Source organism: Plecotus auritus (genome assembly GCF_963455305.1).
Source record: "Plecotus auritus genome assembly, chromosome: 5".
Classification (NCBI taxonomy): domain Eukaryota; kingdom Metazoa; phylum Chordata; class Mammalia; order Chiroptera; family Vespertilionidae; genus Plecotus; species Plecotus auritus.
Window position 1 is genome coordinate 38,766,103 of NC_137776.1, and position 21,165 is coordinate 38,787,267.

At 45.6% G+C, this 21,165-nt stretch overlaps 1 protein-coding gene and 2 pseudogenes across 9 annotated transcripts in view; 1 reads left to right on the forward strand and 2 right to left on the reverse strand.

Annotated features, from left to right (window-relative positions):
• Positions 1 to 21,165, forward strand: part of FARP2 (FERM, ARH/RhoGEF and pleckstrin domain protein 2) — a 111,149-nt gene that overhangs the window by 61,683 nt on the left and 28,301 nt on the right. For 6 of the 7 annotated variants that reach the window (XM_080669810.1, XM_080669809.1, XM_080669811.1 and 3 more), the window contains exons 9-13: positions 8,214 to 8,309; positions 10,565 to 10,728; positions 11,382 to 11,450; positions 11,916 to 11,973; positions 12,720 to 12,969. In XM_080669810.1, the coding sequence (XP_080525936.1) occupies positions 8,214 to 8,309; positions 10,565 to 10,728; positions 11,382 to 11,450; positions 11,916 to 11,973; positions 12,720 to 12,969 (637 nt within the window). The remainder of the gene's footprint in view (positions 1 to 8,213; positions 8,310 to 10,564; positions 10,729 to 11,381; positions 11,451 to 11,915; positions 11,974 to 12,719; positions 12,970 to 21,165) is intronic. The other variant, XM_080669815.1, reaches the window with a different exon arrangement.
• On the reverse strand, positions 15,655 to 16,161 carry LOC308249516 (kinesin-like protein KIF22; annotated as a pseudogene). The gene has a single exon. The product of its transcript is annotated as a kinesin-like protein KIF22 (transcript).
• Positions 16,308 to 17,355, reverse strand: LOC308249092 (kinesin-like protein KIF22; annotated as a pseudogene). The gene has a single exon. The product of its transcript is annotated as a kinesin-like protein KIF22 (transcript).

The following is a 21,165-nucleotide window of genomic DNA, read 5'->3' on the forward strand; positions in this document are numbered from 1 at the left end:
TTTGAGTAGGTGGTTCCAGGCCCCAAACCTGCTCACTCTGGTCGTCCCTACACCACACAGATTCTAATCGCATGTCCATCCAAATCCAGCTGTTGTCACTTTTCACCATTTATAACCAGAGGAAGTTGGAAAAGCAGAAAGTAGAGACTTCTAGATTGAATTTACTTCTGTTCCCGTAAACCCCACAGAATGAGAGTGAAGGAATTTTTTTTTTCTTTTTAAATTTAAATCAGTGAGAACAAGGGAACCCAGAAGATGAGGGGTATCAGCAAAATTTTGGAAGTTGGGAAATGATCAGATGGGTGGAAAAGACTGGAATTCGATGGCCTGCAGAGGGAAAGCTGTGAGCAGACCACTGTGTCCAGGAGTGGACAAGGGCACCCCTTGACAGCCAGGGGGAGCCTGGGGCTGGAAACGGAAACTTGGTTTCATCTGTTCATCGTCTGCGAGGAGACTTGCAGCCTCAGATCCAAGCCAGAACAGCCTGTCCCTCTCCATGTGCAGCTCAGAGGTAGAGATACCGAGTCGCATAAGGTGGGGGAGCCTGTGCTCTAAGTGCATCAGGCTGCAGGCCTCCCATCTCAGCCCCTCTGCAGTGTGGCCGGGCACACACTTGGAGGAAGGACACTCTGCTCTCCAGAAAGTCCGACCAGCCTTGCAGGAGCCCCACAGGTGTTGACCCTGGGATATTCCACAAATGTGGCCTGCGCCCACATTTTAGAGCCTACTCTTAAAAAGACTTTTATTTGGTAACACTTTCAAACTGGCAGAAAAGCTGTAAGAATTAGAATAGCTCAGATCCCATGTACCCTTTACCCATATCCAGCTGTTACAGGCATGTTCTTCCCGCCTTACACACAAATGTGCACACACTCCCATGCACACCTGAACACAATTATTTCTGAAGCATTTGATATTTATCATGGATCTTTACCCCTAAGAACTGTAGTGTGTATTTCCTAATAGAATTTTCCCTTACAAAATCACAATGCAGTTACCATGGAGGCCTCAAATACATCTTAATACACCATTTATTAGCCAGGCTCGTCAACTGGCCAGGAGTGTGCTCAGAGCTTCGTTTCCTCCAGGACAGGATCTGGCCTAAGACCAGACAGAGCGTGTAGTTGCCAGGCTTGTAGTCCCCCTTAATTTTTATTTATTTTATATAGGAAAAATGTATATTTATATCCCTAAAATACAGAATTTATAGCAAAACCATGTGTGGAAATACTATTAATTGTATTCCAGACACAATTAGTGGAACAACAGTGTCACATAAACATGCGGTATTGCCTGGCCAGCATGGCTCAGTGGTTGAATGTCAACCTATGAACCAGGAGGTCACTGTTCGATTCCCAAACAGGGCACATGCCTGGGTTGTGGGCTTGATTCCCAGTGTGGGGCATACAGGAGGCAGCTGATCAACTATTCGCTCTCATCATTGCTGTTTCTATCTCTCTCTCTCCCTCTCCCTTCCTCTCGGAAATAAATAAAAATATATATTTTTTAAAAATTATATGTACACACACACACACACACACGCAGTATTGCCCAGCCAGTGTGGCTCAGTGGATTCATCATCAACCCATGCACCAAGAGGTCACCAGTTGATTCCAGTCAGAGTACATACCCGAGTTGCAGACTCCATCTCTAGTAGGGACTGTGCAGGAGGCAACCAGTCGATGTTCCTCCCACATCATTTCTACATCTCTCTTCCTCTCCTTTTCCCTCTCTCTAAAAATCAATAAAAACATATTTTTTAAAAAACGTGGTATGTCAAAAAATAAATGTTTCATATTAAAAGTGACTGCAGGTACCCAAACCAAATTATTAAAATATAAATGAAATAGTAAAATGCACATATGTAACTATCATGTTAAGATGTAAAATGCTTAAATCACTGCTTTTTAAGTCTAGTCATTAAACTACTGCTATAGCTGGTGACAGAGAGTTGTATACTGTTATGCAGCCTCTATATTGACATACCACATGTGGGGTGTTTTTGTGTGTGTGTGTGTGTGTGTGTGTTTTTAAGAATATGTTTTTTGATTTTTAGAGAGAGGGAAAAGGAGAGGGAGAAAGAGAGGTAAAAATGATGCGAGAGAGAAGGAGAAACCAAGATGGCGGCATAGGTTAGCACCTAAACTGCTGCCTCGCACAACAATTTCAAAACTACAACTAAAAGACAGAACGGACATCATCCAGAACCACAGGAAGGCTGGCTGAGTGGAAATTCTACAACTAGAAGGAAAGAGAAAAGCTCACAGAGAATCAGAGGAGCGGCAAAGGGCTGAGGTACGGAGACACGCGCGCAGAGAGGAAGGGCGGCTGAGTGCCTGGCTGACTTTCTCTGGCGGGAGGGGTAAGGAAGCCCCCGACTGCACTGAACCCCAGTTCCGGGTGAAACCCCATGGACCTAGGCTCATACAGGGGGAGTCTGGACTGTCAGGTAGAGAGAAAGGCACACGGAGACTCGGGGAGCCGCGGCGGGCAAGGGTCTGGAGGCGCGCGTGCGAGTGCTCACAGAGAAGACTGAATGCGGAGGTTGCTGCAGGCATTCCCTAGCGGAAGGGAGTCGGAAGCTCCTGACTGCACTGAATCCTAGTTCCAACTGCATTGAACCCCTGTTCCGGGCAAGCCCCTGGAGACCCACGCTCTTACGGGGGGAAATCTGGACTGTCAGGTGGAAACTCGGAGCTGTGGAAGGCAGAGGTCTGGAGGCGCACGCGCAAGGGCAGGGCTGACAGGAAGCCAAGACTGTCTGCTCTGCCCTGAGACTCCACCCCATCCAAGCTGAGCACAGAGGCTTTTGCAATTTTGCAAGTCTAATCCTATATAAGGCTGTCTCCAGCACCAAACTTCTCCCAGCATAGACACAGCTGATCCTCACAGCCAACTGGCCTGGAGGTCAATTCCTCCCAGTGATACCAACAACTATCAAGACTTAACTACAACAAGGCTGTACACACAGTCCAAAAAGGGGTGCACCAAGAGTGTCCACCTCAGGTTAACTGGGGAGGCCGACCAACTGGGCCATAGAGGAAACCTAGCACACAAAGCTACCCTACCAACTCAGGGAAGCAGTGAAAATGCGGCAAGAAAGAAACAGATCACAAACGAAAGAAATGGAGGAAAACAAACGACTGGATATAGAATTCAAAACCACGGGTATAAGGCTCTTCAAGAATATCCTAGAGCCAAAACCGGTTTGGCTCAGTGGATAGAGCGTCGGCCTGCGGACTCAGGGGTCCCAGGTTCGATTCCGGTCAGGGGCACGTGCATTGGTTGCGGGCACATCCCCGGTGGGAGGTGTGCAGGAGGCAGCTGATCGATGTTTCTCTCTCATCGATGTTTCTGGCTCTCTATCCCTCTCCCTTCCTCTCTGTAAAATATCAATAAAATATATTTAAAAAAAAAAAAAAAAAAGAATATCCTAGAAAAGGCCGATAAATTTAGCGAGACCCTCAAAGGTATGAAAAAGGACCAACTAGAAATTAAACATACACTGACTGAAATAAAAAATATTATACAGAGACCCAGCAGCAGACTAGAGAATCGCAAGAATCAAGTCAAAGATTTGAAATACAAAGAAGCAAAAAAACACTCAACCGGAAAAGCAAAAAGAAAAAAGAATCCAAAAAGTTGAAGATAGTGTAAGAACCCTCTGGGACAACTTCAAGCATACCAACATCCGAATTATGGAGGTGCCAGAAGAAGAGAGAGAGCAAGATACTGAAAACCTATTTGAAAAAATAATGACTGAAAACTTCCCCCACCTGGTGAAAGAAATAGACTTACAAGTCCAGGAAGCGCACAGAACCCCAAACAAAAGTAATCCAAAGAGGACCACACCAAGACACATCATAATTAAAATGCCAAGAGCAAAAGACAAAGAGAGAATATTAAAAGCAGCAAGAGAAAAAGTTACCTACAAGGGACCACCCATACAATTGTCAGCTGATTTCTCAACAGAAACTATGCAGGCCAGACGGGAGTGGCAAGAAATATTCAAAGTGATGAATAGCAAGAACCTACAACCAAGACTACTCTACCAAGCAAAATTATCATTCAGAATTTAAGGTCAGATAAAGAGCTTCACAGATAAGAAAAAGCTAAAGGAGTTCATCACCACCAAACCAGTATTATATAAAATGCTGAAAGGTATTCTTTAAGAAGAGGAAGAAGAAAAAAGTAAAGATAAAAATTATGAACAACAAATACATATCTATCAACAAAACCTAAAAATCAAGTGAATTAAAAATCTGAGGAACAGAATAAACTGGTGAATATAATAGAATCAGGGGCATAGAAAGGGAGTGGACTGATAATTCTCAGGGGAAAGGGGTATGAGGGGTGCAGGAAGAGACTGGACAAAAATCATACACCTATGGATGAGGACAGTGCAGGGGAGGTAAGGGCAGAGGGTGGGGTGGAAACCGGGTGGAGGGGAGCTATGGGGGGGAAAAGGAGAAACAATTGTAATAATCTGAACAATAAAGATTTATTAAATTTTAAAAAATAACAAAAAAAAGAAATGATGCAAGAGAAACATGGATCAACTGCCTCCTGCAAACCCCCTACCAGGGATTGAGCCTGCAATCTAGGCATGTGCCCTGACTGGAAGCAAACCACCACCTTTCAGTGTATAGGATGATGCCCAATCAATTGAGCCACACCAACCAGGGCAGTCCCATTTTATTTTTAAAAGACTGTTCGTCATATTTGGTTTGTTAGCTGTTTTTCTGTGATCAAATTCAGGTGACATGTTCCCAGCTCGACCACTATTCACCTTATATCTTTCTCAGGGGCCACACCTGAGACACCGTCTAGCCTTGCTAATGTGTGAACCCTGCTCCCAGTGCTTTCTGGTTTTTCCATTGTGTAGTTACTAGTTTTTCTCTAATAAGCAATCTGCCATGAGACGTTTGGAACCATTGGGGTGTCCTGTCCCTTGTCCACTTCCCCAGACCAGCATACAGGGTGATGCCAACCTATATTCTCCACACACTCACAACTCCAGCCCTCCTCGGTCTCCCTTCCAAACATAGATGGATAACCCACATGGCCTCTCTCTTGAAGAACCAGAACCAAATTGTTGGGACAAAGAAACTCAGAAAAAACAGAAGCAGCGCCAATGATGGAAGAAAGAAAAAAAACCCTGCACCGTCCTCATAGGACATGATTGCATATCACCTGTCAGATCAGCAAAACAGAAGGCTCCACATTGTGTCACCTCGTGAGGACCCGGATCACTCCTTTATCACACGTGTAAAATTCTCATTTTGTAATTTTTTGTTCTGGCCTTGTTTGCATTAGTGAAGTATTGGAATGTGGGCAGCTGTACAAAGATGCGGAAGCTCTCTGTCCTGACACAGGAGACAGACTTCGAGATGGATCGTTACATGGAGAAAAGACTCAAAACTGCAGGTTGCTTGTGGGGGAAAAGGAAATTATCCACACACTCTATATTTATTCCACACAGAATAAGCAGGTGGCACTGGTCGCCTCTAGCGATGTGTGGCAGGTGGCAGACTTTGGAAAGGGATGAGAGGCATACTTCATGATGGACTCACTTTCAGTACCTTTGGGATTTGAACCTTGTTAATGTACTTACTGTATTACATTTTCCAGAAATCCTCACAGAAGTCAGAGAAACCTTGTATCTCTGAAACAGGAGTGGGATGCAGGCTCAGGGAGGACAGATGGCCTGCAGATTTCCACATGTGAGAGCAGAAGTGACAGCATTAGCAGAGCCAGACAGTTGGAAAAACAAAGTTGAGGGAATCTCCACACAGCAGAATAAAAGCTAAAGGATGACAGATGGGAGAGGTGAAGGAGATTCCAGCAGGAACCCAGGTCCAGCACCCAGGAATCCTAGAGGCTGAGGAAGTCGTGGCTACCAGAGAAAACACGCAGAACCTGAGGCAGGAACTTCCAGACTGAAAGTGCTTTTGCAGCTTTCTAATTTCAGCAGGAGGGAGCTGGGAAGGCAGGCAAGCAGCTGGAACAGTTCTCTACTGCTGCTGCTTTGTGTCTGGGCTGTTTTGTTGGCTGTGATGGTGTTTTTTTTTTTAGAACATCTTCGAAAATCCTCCAATATTTTACCTGGAGTAGAAATGAGGGTAATTTAATATTTGGGCCATAGTTGGGGGGCTAGGAAGCTTCCTGTCTCATTTGGACCCAGACATGTATGTCTTGGCTTTGAGGACATCTCATAAATCAGGAATCTTTTTCATTATGATATAATTCACATGCCATAAAATTCACCACTTTAAAGTGTACATTCAGTTCTTTTAGTGTAAACAGTTGCACATCATTGTGCAACCATCCCCACTACCTAATTCCAGAGCATTTATCACCCCACACAAGTCATTGGCAGCAGCCCCTGACCACCTCTAATCTGCTTTCTGTCTGCATTTCCTTCTGGACAGTTCACAGAAATGGGATCATTCAGTGTTTGGCCTTGCCTGGCCTCTCCCCTTGTTCTCACAGTCGGTCCACATTGTGCCACGTATCAGGGCCGCCTCCCTTTTATGGCGGAGATTTTTTTTAGTCTCTCTAAAGGGAAAACATTCTTTATCTTGCTGTCCCCCATCTCAAGTTTGCAGTAAAGAGTAAATGGTCATGATGATCAAGAGTAGCAAATGCCAGAAAAGTATTCATACATTTAGATTTTTTATTTTGAAACAATTTCAAGCTTACAAAAAAGTTATAAACGCAATACAAGACCTCCTTCATCCGACACGACCCTCACCCATCCAGATTTCAACAGTTGCCCCAATCTTGTTCATTGCAAAAGATCCCATCTAAGATCCAACATTGTTCAGTCATTATGTCTCCATAGTCTCTTCAGTGACGAACTTCCTTCCTCTTGACCTTGAGGTTTTGGAAGATTATAGGCTGTAGAATGACCATAATATGAGCTCGTCCAGTACTTGCTAGTGATTAGCTCGAGGCTCATCTTCTTGGGCAGGAAATCACAGACATGAGGATATACCTAGTACAGTCTGTGATATAGCCCACCTCTCCCATTGCTGGTGGTAATCAACATAGATCGCTTGGTCAGATGGTGTCCCCAGGCTTCTCTACTGAAAGTTAATATTCATCCTTTGTAATTAATAAGTATTTTGTGGAGATACTTTGAGACCTCATCCCACTACCTCCTAGTTGGATTATTATGATGGTTGCTGAATGACAACTCTGGAAATTCCCTTTTTTGTGCTCCTACAAGGGTTTTCTCCACATTTGTTTAGTTTCTTTATGTTACTGTGGATTTATGGATTTGTATTATAATTGCATTAAGTTCAAATTGTAATGACCTGGGTTATAATCTGATATTTTACTATGTTTTTATCATTGTTGTGATTTTTAAAATGTCCCACATTTGGCCCTTCGAGCTGGTTCCTGTGTCCTTGTGTTAGGTCCCTATCATTTTTTGAGCACTTGTTCACTTTCTTACACAACAAACTATTCTAGGTTCATTTTCTACTTTGCCTGCTTCACCCTGGAAGATGATAGAACCCTGCTCTTCTTAGTAGAGAGTAGCTAGAAACCCAGGTACATGCACTAGGTGAGCTGAATGTCAAGAGCTCATGTCATTAGTTTCAGTTCAGCACCCAGGACCCACTCTGATCTCCCTTTCCTTCTGAGAAACGTGGCTCTGAAAAAGCAGCCCTGCCCGACCTCCACTGTTACCCCTTCCCCTTTCCTGACCGTCACGCCTTCTTGCAGGGTGAGCTTTGAAAATGCTTAATATTGCCCAGCCAGCGTGGCTCAGTGGTTGAGCATTGACCTATGAACCAGGAGGTCATGGTTCAATTCCCAGTCAGGGCACATGCCCGGGTTGCGGGCTCGATCCTCAATAGGGGGTATGCAGGAGGCAGCCAATCAATGACTCTCTCTCATCATTCAGGTTTCTATTGCTCTCCCTCTCCCTTCCTCTCTGAAATCAATAAAAATAAATTTTTTAAATGCTTAATATTAACAGTAATAAAAAAGAACTTGTTATAATAAAGACTTATCCAAGAAATCAAGTTATTTTTCTAAAACAGATAAATTAGTAGGTAGTATTGATATTTTAATTCAGAGTCATTCCCAATGTGATTGTTAAAGACCATGTGCGTTGCTGTGCTGTCTGGCAAGGATGTCATTTACACATTCTCTAGTTCCTGAGTCTGTATCCATATTGCTAAGTGTCCGCTCTTGGGTTTCAGTGCACCACCAAAATCAACACCTTCAACTGGTCCCGGGTCCGGAAACTCAGCTTCAAGAGGAAAAGATTCCTTATCAAACTCCACCCAGAGGTCCATGTAAGGATTATATTTTGAGCAGTTGTTAAATTGTCAGAGAATGTATTCTGCTAGAATAGCGAGTTATTAGTTGCTCCATAAATCATTTCAGCATAATGCACACTGGAATTTAAGGACAGTGTTCGGGTTGGGGTCTGGTGGGGCTCCCCTTGGTCTGCCCAGCAGTTCTCTGGTGAAAGTGTGACATGGGGTGGGGGAGGGAGGAGCAGGTTCTGCAGGACTGGGTGACCCTGAGAATGTGCCTGTCTGACTATACCCGAGGCTGCTGAGACTACTGGATGTTACAGCCTTTTGTGCTCAAAGTAATAGAGTTGAGATACAAAGTGTGAGCTATGATCGGAGCCCTATAACAAAACCGAGTAATGTTCTGAGTTAATTGAGGGGCGTTCCCGACTTTCTCATGTATCTGTGGCTCAGAAATTGACCCTTTTAATAACTCTAAATTAAGGAGCTTGATTTTTCAGAAAATAAATACTCCTTTCTATTGAGATTATTAATCAGTAAAGTAATAATTGCCTAGGAATTTACAGAAAGGCATAAAAATGGAAAAAGTGTATATACAATCTGATAGCAAAAATCCAGTACTTCAAACTCTTCAAATATGTTCAACTTGTTACATTAACAATGTAAAAGGAAGTTAGAGGATGAAAGATTAGCTGAGCCACCTGCTGGGTGGAAGCTTAAGAGTCCGGGAGGGTTTACACAGCTTTGGTGGTGGGGATTCAGAGCCTGGGCTGGTCCAGAGGAGGGGCTGCCCTGAGAATTCACAGGCACTTCATTATCAAGGGCTTTTGTCAAGGTAAAGCCACAGGCTGTCTGTGAGAGGGTGCCTAATTGTTTATTATTCAGATCTCTCTTCCTTGGTTGAAAGGAAATACAAGGAATGCCAAAAACAGACAAAACGCAAGCAAAAGACTGCTTGTTTTCTCTGTAGGTTAAAAAAATGTTTCCAACAGTTACTCTGAAAAGACAGGGAAAGAAGAGAATTATGGCTCAAGATAGCACAGCAGCTATTAATTAGAATAGCATAATCAAAGTTCAGAACCGTTTCTGTTGCTGCACTTGGTAAAGTTGCCTTTTTCGTCCCCAAGCACTTAGATTCCTAAGAGCAAGCATGTCAAACTCAAAGGCTAACACATGCCAAATAAACAACATTTAAGTTTATGTGGGCCGCAAAAAAACAAAAGCTTCAATTTTCATAGAAACGTAAGTTTATTTTAATAGAGACATGCTGAATACCAAGGGCTGAAATAAATGAGTAATCGTTAACATAAAATAATAGAACATTTTAATAAAAATTAATATTTTTTCTTGAACATTAACTTACCAGATACTGAATAACTGCACAAATTAATAAGCATAATGCAAATAAATCTATTTTTCTTGTTCTTTGAAAGCGAAATATTTCCTGTTGCGCACCCCAAACAAGTTAGTATAAGACTAATGACGTGGCAATTGGCTGCTAAAATATTCACTGTTAGTATTAGTGGAGAGAAATGGTGCGCCTGCACGTAAGGGAAATGAATGCAACGCGATTATAGTAGTCATTAGTGAACGTTGTAGTTTGTTATTAATAATTATGTATAACAGGATATTGTCAATAAAGTTACAAAATTTTTATTAAAATGTTTCTTACATACCGTTACATTGGCTGGGCTGCAAAAATATTCATCGTGGGCTGCACGCGGCCCTCATGCTTGCCTAAGAGTAACTCTAGGAATCAAAGTATTAGAGTCTTTCTGGAATGTAGTTTAATAATATATATCAGAAGGTTAAAACTGCATTCTCTGTGAGCTCAGTATAACATTTCCAGGAATAACCCTGAGAGGTAAAGCAGTAGTTTCTTCATGGCGATGTTTGTGAGCCCGGACATCATCCCCCAGGGCCCCACTGAAAATGGTTCAGTCATAACAGACAAGCATGTCTACCAGCACAGGAAGTGCCCTCATCCCTCTGGGAAATCTGACAAGGACACACTCCAGGATATTCACAGTGGGGTGATTATGGGTGGCTACATGTTCTGATAGTTAAACAGTGAGAGAGAGAGAGAGAGAGTGTGTGTGTGTGTGTGTGTGTGTGTGTGTGTGTGTGTGTGTGTGTATTGTGTTTTTCTTCTCTTAAATGTAAAGGGAACCAAAAATCTTTATGTACAATTTTCAGAAAAACATTTTCCTAATTTTTAACTTGGAAATAGCCTGTTATCTGAACTGCTCCCTGGTTGAATTAGTTACTTGAACCTTTGTATTTGTTTCTAGGGACCTTACCAGGACACACTGGAGTTCTTGTTGGGTAGCAGAGATGAATGTAAGAACTTCTGGAAGATCTGTGTGGAGTATCACACCTTCTTTAGACTCTTTGATCAACCGAAGCCAAAGGCTAAGGCCGTCCTCTTCAGCAGGGGCTCCTCCTTCAGATACAGGTGGGGGCAGCACAGGCCAGGCGGGACTGGGCTGCTTTGTAGAGCTGAGAACATAAATATCCCTAGTTCAGGAAAATGTCATAAGACGTTTCAGAGAATTACATACAGAAGGCAGCTACTGTCACACTGGAGAAAGCATCCTCCTATATAATAAAAGGCTAATATGCAAATTGACCAAATGGCGGAAGACCAGTCACTATGACGTGCACTGACCACCAGGGGGCAGATGCTCAATGCAGGCTCGCTGCTCCTTAGCGCTGCCTCGGAGGCAGGAGAAGCTGCCGCTGGGCTCACGGCTGGCGAGCGCAGCAGCGGTGGCAGGAGCCTCTCTCACCTCTGCTGCAGATGGACATCCCCCGAGGTCCCAGACTGTGATAGGGTGCAGGCCAGACTGAGGGACTACCCCTGCCCCCCCTCCCCGCCCCAGTGTATGAATGTCATGCACCAGACCTCTAATATCAAATAAGATAGTGGAAAAAGTAGATGTAATAAAAACTTTGTTTAGAAAATTGGTGATGCTTATTACACAGCACAACTTTAAAATGTGTATATAGATTTATGAGGAAGGATGGGCAAGTCTTGCCTTTGTGAAAAAATGAATGCTGCAAATTACCATTGATTCTTTTCTTTAATGTCTGAACCTTTGTTCACAGTGGAAGAACTCAGAAACAACTAGTAGATTATGTCAAAGACGGTGTGATGACGAGAACTTCATATGAAAGGTAAGCTCTGTGGTCTTGAGAATGTTAAGTGTATGCTTTTAAAATTAATATTATTTTAAGTTTTAACCTTTATTTGAATAAAAGTCACTTCAAATACATAAACATGTATTTTGAAACTTGAGTTGTTTATTTGTAATATCTATATACAGTTATTATATACAGATACAGATATTACTTTTAGTTTCTAGTCTGCATAGCTTAGCTTACATATGTTTTTACATAGTATAATAAACTTTGAATCTGAACATTCACCTTGTTCCTTCAGTGTGGGAGGACAGTTTTGCCTCTCTGAGACATCTATTTTTTATTTCCTGTTCTTGTTTTCTGTTTTCCTGCCCATTTCTAGTTAGATGTCTTTTGGCATATAATCAGAGTCTTAGCCACATTTCTGTGTGAGCTCTTCCTTGTGGGCAAAGCACAAACAGGAATCCAGAGGGCAGCTCACAGCTTGTTCTCTCTTTGCAGAAGACACAGCAGGACGCGGATGTCGGGCCGCGCTCTGACTACAGAATTGCCAAAGCAGGTGAGTCCTTCTGGTTAAAATGGACACCATGTCAATCCCCTGCACTCTTTTGGGAAATAATCTGGCAATGTTGTAACAAGAGTCTTAAAACTAGTTGTATCGTTTACACAGCAATTCCAGTCCTGGGACTCTGTCTGCAGAAAGGAGTCCTAAGTGAAGAGAAGGCTTCGTTCGTGGAGACAGGTGTCACAGTGTTACTTGTGTCCCTTTGATGCACTACTCAGGAACCATTAAAAGTCTTGTTCTAGAAGAATAGTGTGACCAGGGACACATTCAAAACATGTCACTAAATAAAACTAGCAAATCACAAAGAAGCCCATGTCACATGACCCTCATTTGATTAAAAAAGACAATTAGATGCATGGAGACAAAAGGCTGGGGAGCAAACCTCACCATATCATCTGTGTGTCATCTCCAAGTGATAGGATTCCGAGGCCAATTTTTTCAGTTCTCTCGGCAGTCTTTATTTTCAGGGATGGGAATTTTCTGTGTTGTGAACATTTACTTCCATAGAGGAAAAAATGGCAGGATTAAAGGGTGTACACAGATGATTCTGGTCCTTTTGAACACCTGTCTGCATGACAAGTCTTTGATCAAAAGGAAAGTCTGACCCACTGCCCTTCTTTGTGGAAGTTGTGATAGAAATGTGTGGACTTACTAATTTGGGCCCAGTTTGTTTTGCAACTTTCTAATGGTGATTTATAAAATTATGTTCCTATTTTTCTTTTCTTAATTTTGATCCCCAGAGCATCTCCTTCACTGAAGGCATGAGGACTCCTGCATCCCCATCAACACATGCCTCCTTCTATTCAGTCCCTACCTCCCCAGTTGCCCTTCCTGGCCGGCCCAATATCAAGGACAGCATCATCTCCCTGATGGAGCCCCAGGCTCCCCACACCAAGAGGCCGGCTGCAGAGAGGGGCTGCGAAGCCATGGAAGGACCCGACATGAGACAGGCCCAGCCCCCAGGGCCCTCTGCGCTCCAGCCTTGTCAAGGTGTTGGGGTTTGTCGTGTTGTGAGGAGTTGCAGCCCCAGCAGTCCTGGGGGGCAGAGTCACAGTGCCTTAGCCCTGGGTTCCGGGGGGGGCAGCAGGGAGTGCAGAGCTGCTGGTAAAAATGACCACAGCAAGGGAGACTTGACCATGGGTTCATTCCCCTCCTTGGGGGAGTACCCATGTGGTCAGCAGGGCATTGGGGGGAGCCCTGTTTTCACATTGACAAACACCCAGCTGCAGGTGTCCGAGGAGTTCATAGATGATGACCCAGCAGACATTTCTTTCTTTGCTGGAGGCTCTGAGGCATTTTCTTGCCCATATGGCAGTTTGGCCCTGCAGACCCCTTTGTGTGGTCACCCAGACTCTTCCCAGTTCAGCCCAGACAGGTACTCCACTGAGGCAGCGCCCATGAGCGTAGAGCATGGCTTTGAGTTTGGGGGAGAGAGTGGTTTTGGCAGCGTGCACCCCTCAGACACATCGGAGCTGTTGGAGGTGAAGGCCCAGGCCAGCCTGATGCAGAGCCTGCTGAGCCCCTCCCAGAGCAGCTCCCTCAGCCACCTCCCGCTGCTCGGCCTGTCCGTGCACACACCTAGCTCCACCAACCAGTCCGAGGCCAGCTCTATGGCCAACTTCCCCGCCTGCTCTGTGCGCTCTGAGACCAGCTCGGCCTTTCAGTTCTCCGACATCCTCGACCAGTTAGAGCAGCTCAGTTACCCGCCCACGACGGCTGAGGACTCTAGCAGCACAGACACAGACTCCTGGGGCTCCGAGGCCGAGTCCCCCCTGGACGTGAGCCTTTTTTTTGGCAACTCTTTTGCACAGACGAGTGGAGAGAGAGTCATTTTCGATTTGCAGAATAATTTAAAGAATGTGAGTCCAGGAGAACAGGTAAATCAAAGCCCATGTTGACACTCCAGCCTTCACAGGCTGCCCTGCACCTGCTCAGACTGTTGGCTTTTATCCATGGCTAGGGATTCTTTCTTCTCCCAATTCTCTGGTCCAGTATTCTGTTTTGAATGTCACAGAATTAAAACTTTCACTTGGAGTGATGTTTAAAACTATGCATCAAGTTTAAAATAGTTAAAGTGTTTGCAGCTAGTCTCCCTGGGAGCTAGTGAATTAGTCTTGCAGCTGTTCTGGCTGTTTTTTGATTCAGCTGAAAGCTGATGCTGTCCACTTTCAATGTCACACAGTCTGACTCATGTTGATCTTTAATAGAATGTGTGTAGTCTGCCTTTTGAGGTTGCTTTGTAAGATTGGTCATTGGGATGGAGGCTTTGCCTGATTTGTCCAGCCACTGCACAAAGTCCTGAGTGAGCCAAATCCTGGTGTCTCAGTGCCAAAGGCATTGTCCCATTAATGACTTGAGACCCAGAAAGAGGGCTATGTTTAGATAGTTGGCTTGGAGAGGCATTGGTTTAAAATGCAATTGAACTCTTTCTGTTTAGCTTAATTGGGGGTATAACAGGTATTTGGTTGCAGAAAAACAGAACCAGACACACCGGTCGGCTTGAGAGTTGTAGTGTAAGCTCGCATCCAAGAACTATTTCCTTTGGACTAATAGAGTGAGTTATTCGCTAAAACAAACAAACATCCCAGGACCTCCTGAACATCGAGGGGCTCCCGCTTTCCTTAGGAGTGTTGTTTCTTCTTGGCCAGGGCTGTATAATACACAGTCACTAGCCGTCTCTCATAGCCCCCATAGTGGAAATGGGCTTGTCCCCAGGCAGTGGGAAAGGCAGGTTGAGGTGGCCGTACAGGCCCCTACAGTGCCCCATCTACACCACTGTGGAAGCTGGGCAGATGCTCACGGCCCGCACTGTACGCATCCTCTGTGGATGTCAGGAGGAAACCCCTGCAGTGCAGCCAGTACCTCAGGTGACTGCACGCCAGCCCTGGGCACATACTGTTCAATTTGTCAAGTCCACAGATTAGGCTTTGGTTTTTGTTGTTTATCCTTCCTGCTCTTACCTAGAAGAGCAATACCATGTCTAAAGGTTTATTTGCTTCCAAGTCCTGTGGTGACCTTAAGCCTACGGCCTCTACTCCTGTATGAGTCTGTAACTCTGTGCCTGGGTGAGTTTGCTGTGTGACAGCACGTGCTCTCAGGGACTCAGAGCTGCCCTGGGCCTCTTGTGAGGCTCACTCTTTCTCTTCTCATCAGTGCTGGTCCAATACTGGTGGGTTTTTAGCTCAATGTATTGAGAAATTTCCTGGTTTTTATAGCTGCAGTCTAACTCTCGTCCAGGTCTCTGGACTGGTGTCTCGGGTGTGCGGCTTCTGCCCATTCCCTTCAGCTCCAGACCCACCTCAGGGCACAGGGTCTATTCCGAGGGGGCTGGCTAACCTCTGAGAAGAGACTGTATGACTCTGATGAGAAAGGCGATGTCAGAATTGCTCATTAGAGTAGCCTATTCAGAACATTTTTTCTCTTTGTGTCACGCAGAAAGCAAAGCTTGGACTTGTATGGTGAAGACAATGAGCATATACCTCTAGAATGCTTTTCCTGGGTCTCGGTCCTATGAGGGCTGCCCAGTCCTCCACCTGCGATTGCCCAATTATGCTTTCAACTAGCAAGTTGCCCTATTTTTCTTTTTTTTAATGGAGTTAAACTATTTATACAAGAAGTGGTTATACAAGGACTGAAAAGGGTGGGGAAAGGCCAAGGGGAAAGAAGAGCTGGCAGTCAGGAGGGGCCAGCAAGACCCAAAATATTCACCTTCAGGAAAGACTCCAGCTGTTTGCCTGACATGACCTTCACACATTCCAAGTCCTCCATCTGGCTTAAGGGGCCATGGAGCTCCCTCCAGACCACGATGAGCTGGGCCTTCTTTTGGCCAATGCATTGCAGGCAGTGCAGATCCCAGGCTGGCCTTCATTCAGCATATCCAGTATTTTTTTGTACCCATGGGCTAGTAGTTCCGGGCTGATCTGTAGCTCCCAGGGTCCTCAGCCTTTTCTTTCTGGCATCCAGGCACTACAACTTTTTCTTGTGGCTTTTCTTCTTCAGGATATGGACATTGGCATTTGGGGATGCTGCCTGCTCCTGAATCTGTTGTAGGGGAATCATCACAGCCTTTGAGAGGCTTAGCCTCTGCCGACCGTGCAGCGGGCAAAGGGGTCAGAGCATTGTGGGAGAGCAATTCTCTTTCGGGTCCACCGTTTCCTGGGCCCGCACCTTGGCTTCCACTTTTGTTTTTTGTTTTCATCTTAATTAAGCCTTTCAATTGCCAAATCCTTCTCTTTTTTTAATTAATGTATTTTTATTGATTTCAGAGAGGAAGGGAGAGAGAGAAACATCAATGATGAGAGAGAATCATTGAGCAGCTGCTTCTTGCATGCCCCTTACTGAGGATGGAGCCCACAACCCAGGCATGTGCCCTTGACCGTAATCAAACCTGGGACCCTTCAGTCTACAGGCCGACACTCTATCCACTGAACCAAACCAGCTAGGGCTGCCAAATCCTTCTCCACTGTCTCCGTGATCACCATTCGCTCTCGCTTTGGGGTGCTCAGCAGCAGGGTCCCCTGGGTCCCCTGGCAGCCCAGCAGACGCCCCAAGCTCAGGAGGCACTACAGCATAGCCAATCCATGCTACTTAGCTTCTGTAGGGGCTGAATTTCTGGGAAACAGAGGCTGGATATACCGGGGGCTCAGGATTCCCAATCGCTCCTTCCTCAGGGCCTTGGGCTCTCTTTGCCTCTGAAGGGTCTACCAGTTCTTTCTGAAACAGTGTAACAGGTGCCAAGACAGGAAGTAGGCTCTCAATGGTAAAAGGTCAGTTGATCACCTCCTTGGACCTGACAGCAGAGTTGAGTGCAGAGGCTATGTCTAGGTAGAAGCATCTCTCGGGGGCAGTGTTGGCAATGAGGATGCCATAAGAGAGCGAGCTTGCTGTCCTGGTAAGGCACAAGAGGGAGGCCCTGGTTCAGCATATCCACCATCTTGCCCAGTACAGAGAGGGAGGAGTTGATGGTTCTGCTCTCCTTCAACCTCAGGCCCTTGTTGCCTCTGCACTGGTTGTCCTCTGAGCCAGCAATTCAATCAGGTAGTTTCCCCTCCCAGTGGTGAAATGGGGCCAAGCATTCTCGCTGATCCACCTTAACCAGAAACACAACATGACTATGGGAGGAGCGCTGGCAGGAAGTACTGCTCAAAATCAGCAAAACTAGTGATGAGCTTCAGTATGAGGCCCAAAATAAGTATGTTTCCTCAACAGTCTTCTCGGATCACCAGGTCTCCAGAGACAGGGTTCAAGAGATCTAACACCTTTTCCTGGTAGGTCTCTAAGTGGCCGGCACCCTCCTCCTGTGTGAGCTGTAGGAATTCCATGAGAGCTGGGGAATCATCCAGGTTGTTCTGGGCTGCCCAGCGTTGTGTGTGCCTTCCCTACCACTGTGGCCCATAGGCCAGCAGCACAGGCACTCTGCCCTTCCAGCATGTGCCTTAGATGGGCTGTACCGATCCAGCATAGGTGTCCTGCTGAGAATGCCTCTCTCTGTAGAAGGCATCAGACTGGTACTTGAGTCTCCTGGTGGTTCCTCCAGTTGGCAGTCTCTAGAGAATAGCAGGCCCTGTACACAGTAGGTATCATTTGCTCCAGATGTTCCATCTGCAAATGGCGTCAGTCACACAGCCTTACCCGAGCTGGAAGCGGGTGCCCGATAGCTCCCACCTTGCTTAGCTGATAGCCACCAGCTCCTCTTGCTAAGCCTAAAGTCACTAAGTGAGGTGCAGAGGCCAGATGTGCCCCCTTATGTCACCTATCTGAGCCAAGGAGATCAGCTCAGATGTTCCCTTCTTTGTAACTCAGCATTCAACATGTTGGAGTAAGCAGTAAAGGTATGGTTGGTCTATTTCTTAGTCAACTTCACCCAAGGTCCCATATCCTGTAGGTTCAGCCGTTTGTTAAGTAGTTCCCTATCCTTTCTAGAAGCTTAACCAGGGAAGATCATCGCATCTTTGAGCTCCTGGTAGAGCCCTTGTTTAGACATGTCAACCTGGGTTTTAGGTTCGATCACTGGCCGGTGTGCATGCGGGAGGCAGCTGATCAATGTTTCCTTTTTTTTTTTTTTTTTTAGGGCACCCACACTGGTGTCTGAGTAGCAGGTCAGACATGGGTTTGAGCCAGCCCTACGGCAGGCCTGGTGGCCACTCCTGAGTGCAGCCAGGCTGCAGGTGGTGGGTCACGCTCTTGAGATTCTAAAGACACGTTGTGTAGACCTCTGCCCAGGCCTTCCCATAAAAGGATTTGGTTTGGTTTCTTCAATGAAACTTTATTTTCTAGAGATTATTTTTTAACTCTTTGTTTATGAAGTTTTCAAAATTTACAGAAACAAGAACGGTAGTATAAGGAACGAATGAACCCTTGTCCCCCACCACTCAGTGTTCCTAAAGTTTGACCACACCCCCCTTTTCTCCTCTTTCAAGGCTGCAGTACTTGAAGTGGGTCCCTTGCATGCTGGCAACTTCCCTCTGAATTTCTGCACATGTCTGAGACATAAGGATGCCGTCTTACGCACACCACACAGTCATACAGACCAGAGAGCCCTCGGCATCATCTAATACTGCGCACAGGCTAGGTTTGCCCACTGGTCTAAAGCACTTGTTGCTATTTGATTTGTTCAAGTGCTTGCCACATGTGGCTGGTAGCTCTTAGCTCCCCTGTCAGTAGAAGACCCCACTTTTGTGCCAGTGGCTTGTGGAAGAAGTGGTCCTTCCTCATGCCCACAGCTGCCCCGCCCCCCGCCCCTGGGGCTACTCACCTTGGGCTGGATCTGGAGCTCATCGACCATTACCCTCCCTCCCACCGGCCTGGGGGGCCCACAACACAGGAAAGATGCTTTGTGGACATTGCTGGTGAAGGCGTCATTTTCAGGTCCAAGTTTAGATTTTTGGCAGAAATTACTAAATTTTACTTTCCAGCGTGTTCATAATATTTTTGAGTTCACAGCTTTTCCTTTATAATGAAATGATTTACTTTAAAATAACTTGTGGCTTTCTTTGGTTATTGCTCATAGCTCCTCCTTTCATTTTTGAGGGTTTGTAAACATCCCCCCACCCCCGACCCAGAGGAACTTCTTTAGAAAGGACCACATTTCCTGCTCACATTGTAGCTTTCCACTCAAGGCAGGTCGTGTAAGCAGTGACCTTGTTGTATTTGACCTTAGTGAGAGGTGATTTTAGCAAATACTCAAGACATCCAGAACAGCCCAGAGTGAGGGCCACGAGGCCAAGCCTGCTGATGGCTACTGATCATGAGAAGCCCTTGTGTTATGCAGTGACACCACCTGGGGAGGGTGGACCCATTTACCTGAATGACAGGATAATTGTTCAGTTTTCCCTTTTCATCTGTTGATATCCTTTACTCGACCCAGCGCCTTACACCTGACAGGACGGCCTTGTGTGCTGGTATGGCCAGCTGACCGCAGGCCTGTGCTGTCCCCACACTGCCAGGCCCCCAGCAGGCTGTGCCTGTTGTCCCTACGGAGTCCACCTCTAATGCACCCTGCTTTAGGTAGAATATTTATTTTTATTAGTTACCAAATCTATTTTTGTATTCAAGCTTCCAAATCCAGGTATTCTACCAATCTATGAATGTTAAAGTCTAACAGCAGCATAGCTTCATGTTAGGAGGAGTGATGCATGGGAGTATGATGTGCGGTGGGAGCACCTCTTTTTCCTCTCTAAGTACGAATCAGCTTAGGGTTCCCTTTTCCACTGAACACACATTTAAAAAATAGTAATGACAGAGAGATGGGCAGTAAAAAGAGCACACCAAAGAAGTTTGCTATGAAAGACGTTTAAGCCTGTTATGTCACGCCCGTCATTGTCATCTTGCAAAGGCCTTTTGAATGGCTTTGGTGTGCAGGAACATTCTGCTCCCAGTGCAGGCTCGCGGCTCCTGCTGCCCAGCAGGTGACTGGAAATGTCCCGTGCCACGGTGACAACCTTTGCTGTACACACACAGCACATGAACCATTCCCCTATGTGTTATGTGTAGGTGACATGTGATGCCAAGTCCTATGTCTTCACGGTACGGTTATTCCCGCCTCGTTCATGGAACTTAAATTGCTACTAGAACAATTACTTCATAGACGAAATGTTAGTGTTTTCTCAGGCACTTAAAATTGAGGACTTTAGTATCTGTTCCCAAAGCCGTGGAGTCTTATTTTGCCGGGGTTTTGCTTGGCCCTTGTCACAGCTCGCTGTGGTGGCCACTGTTGGCCCCTCTAGTCACACAGTAGCTGTGCCTTCAGTGTTCCCAGGTGCTGTTTTTTTGCATGAAAGCATCTACATTCCTCTAGAAAATGGAGAGAGAAGGAACTGGCGTTTCATTATGCATTTGAACTTGTTCATTCTTTAAAGAAACATTATGTTGCCTGGTTTGTGGTACTTATAAAGCTTGTTTTCCATTGAAATTGCCATTTATAAATGTGCAGATATGTACTAATTCAGAATTTTTTAATTGTTTATTCAATAAAATAAGGACATATTTACTATGAATTTTTAAATGGGCTTTTTAGCTTTCTTTCCCTCTACTTGGTTATAGTTTTGATTTACATAATTAAAGATTATTTCTCATGTTAAATGAATCCCTGAAACAGCTCTTCACTTTATAGGCTTCTGAGCAGCAAACAGCCATTGTCTGTTTCAGATGTGGACAACATCCCCTGAAGGCCAGTGGGGGCAAGGAGAGGGCTTGCTTTTCTCAGCCTTAGCCAACTTTCAGTGCTTTCTGTCGGCCAGAAAGCTGCGTGGTCGGGTGCACAGGTGGATGGCAGTCGCCTGCTCTAAGCTTGAGGCTCTGGCTGAGGGCAGCACTGTGTGCAGCCTTGGGTTGAACCATGTGGTCCCTGGGCTGGTCCTGTGCACAGAGCACGTGCTGTTGGCTTCTTAATTCTGAAAAAGAGAACATTATTGCCTTTCCCACCCAGTTGGCTAGAACCCACCCTATAAAATCCCTGGCCCATGGTGTAGCCTCAGCTCAGATTCTGGACAGTCTTTACTCCAGCTCTGAACTTGTTTCCCACTCGGCTAACATGCTTTCTGCTGCCTCCCCAGAGCCGTCCCTGCGCTCCGGCCACACTTGGGTCATGGGATTGATGATACCCTACCTCCCGCCTCCTGGGCAGCTCTGTTCTGTGCTGCCGGGGAGTGGGGGGGTGGTCTCCTCCCTGGCTTTTAAGGTGTCTGG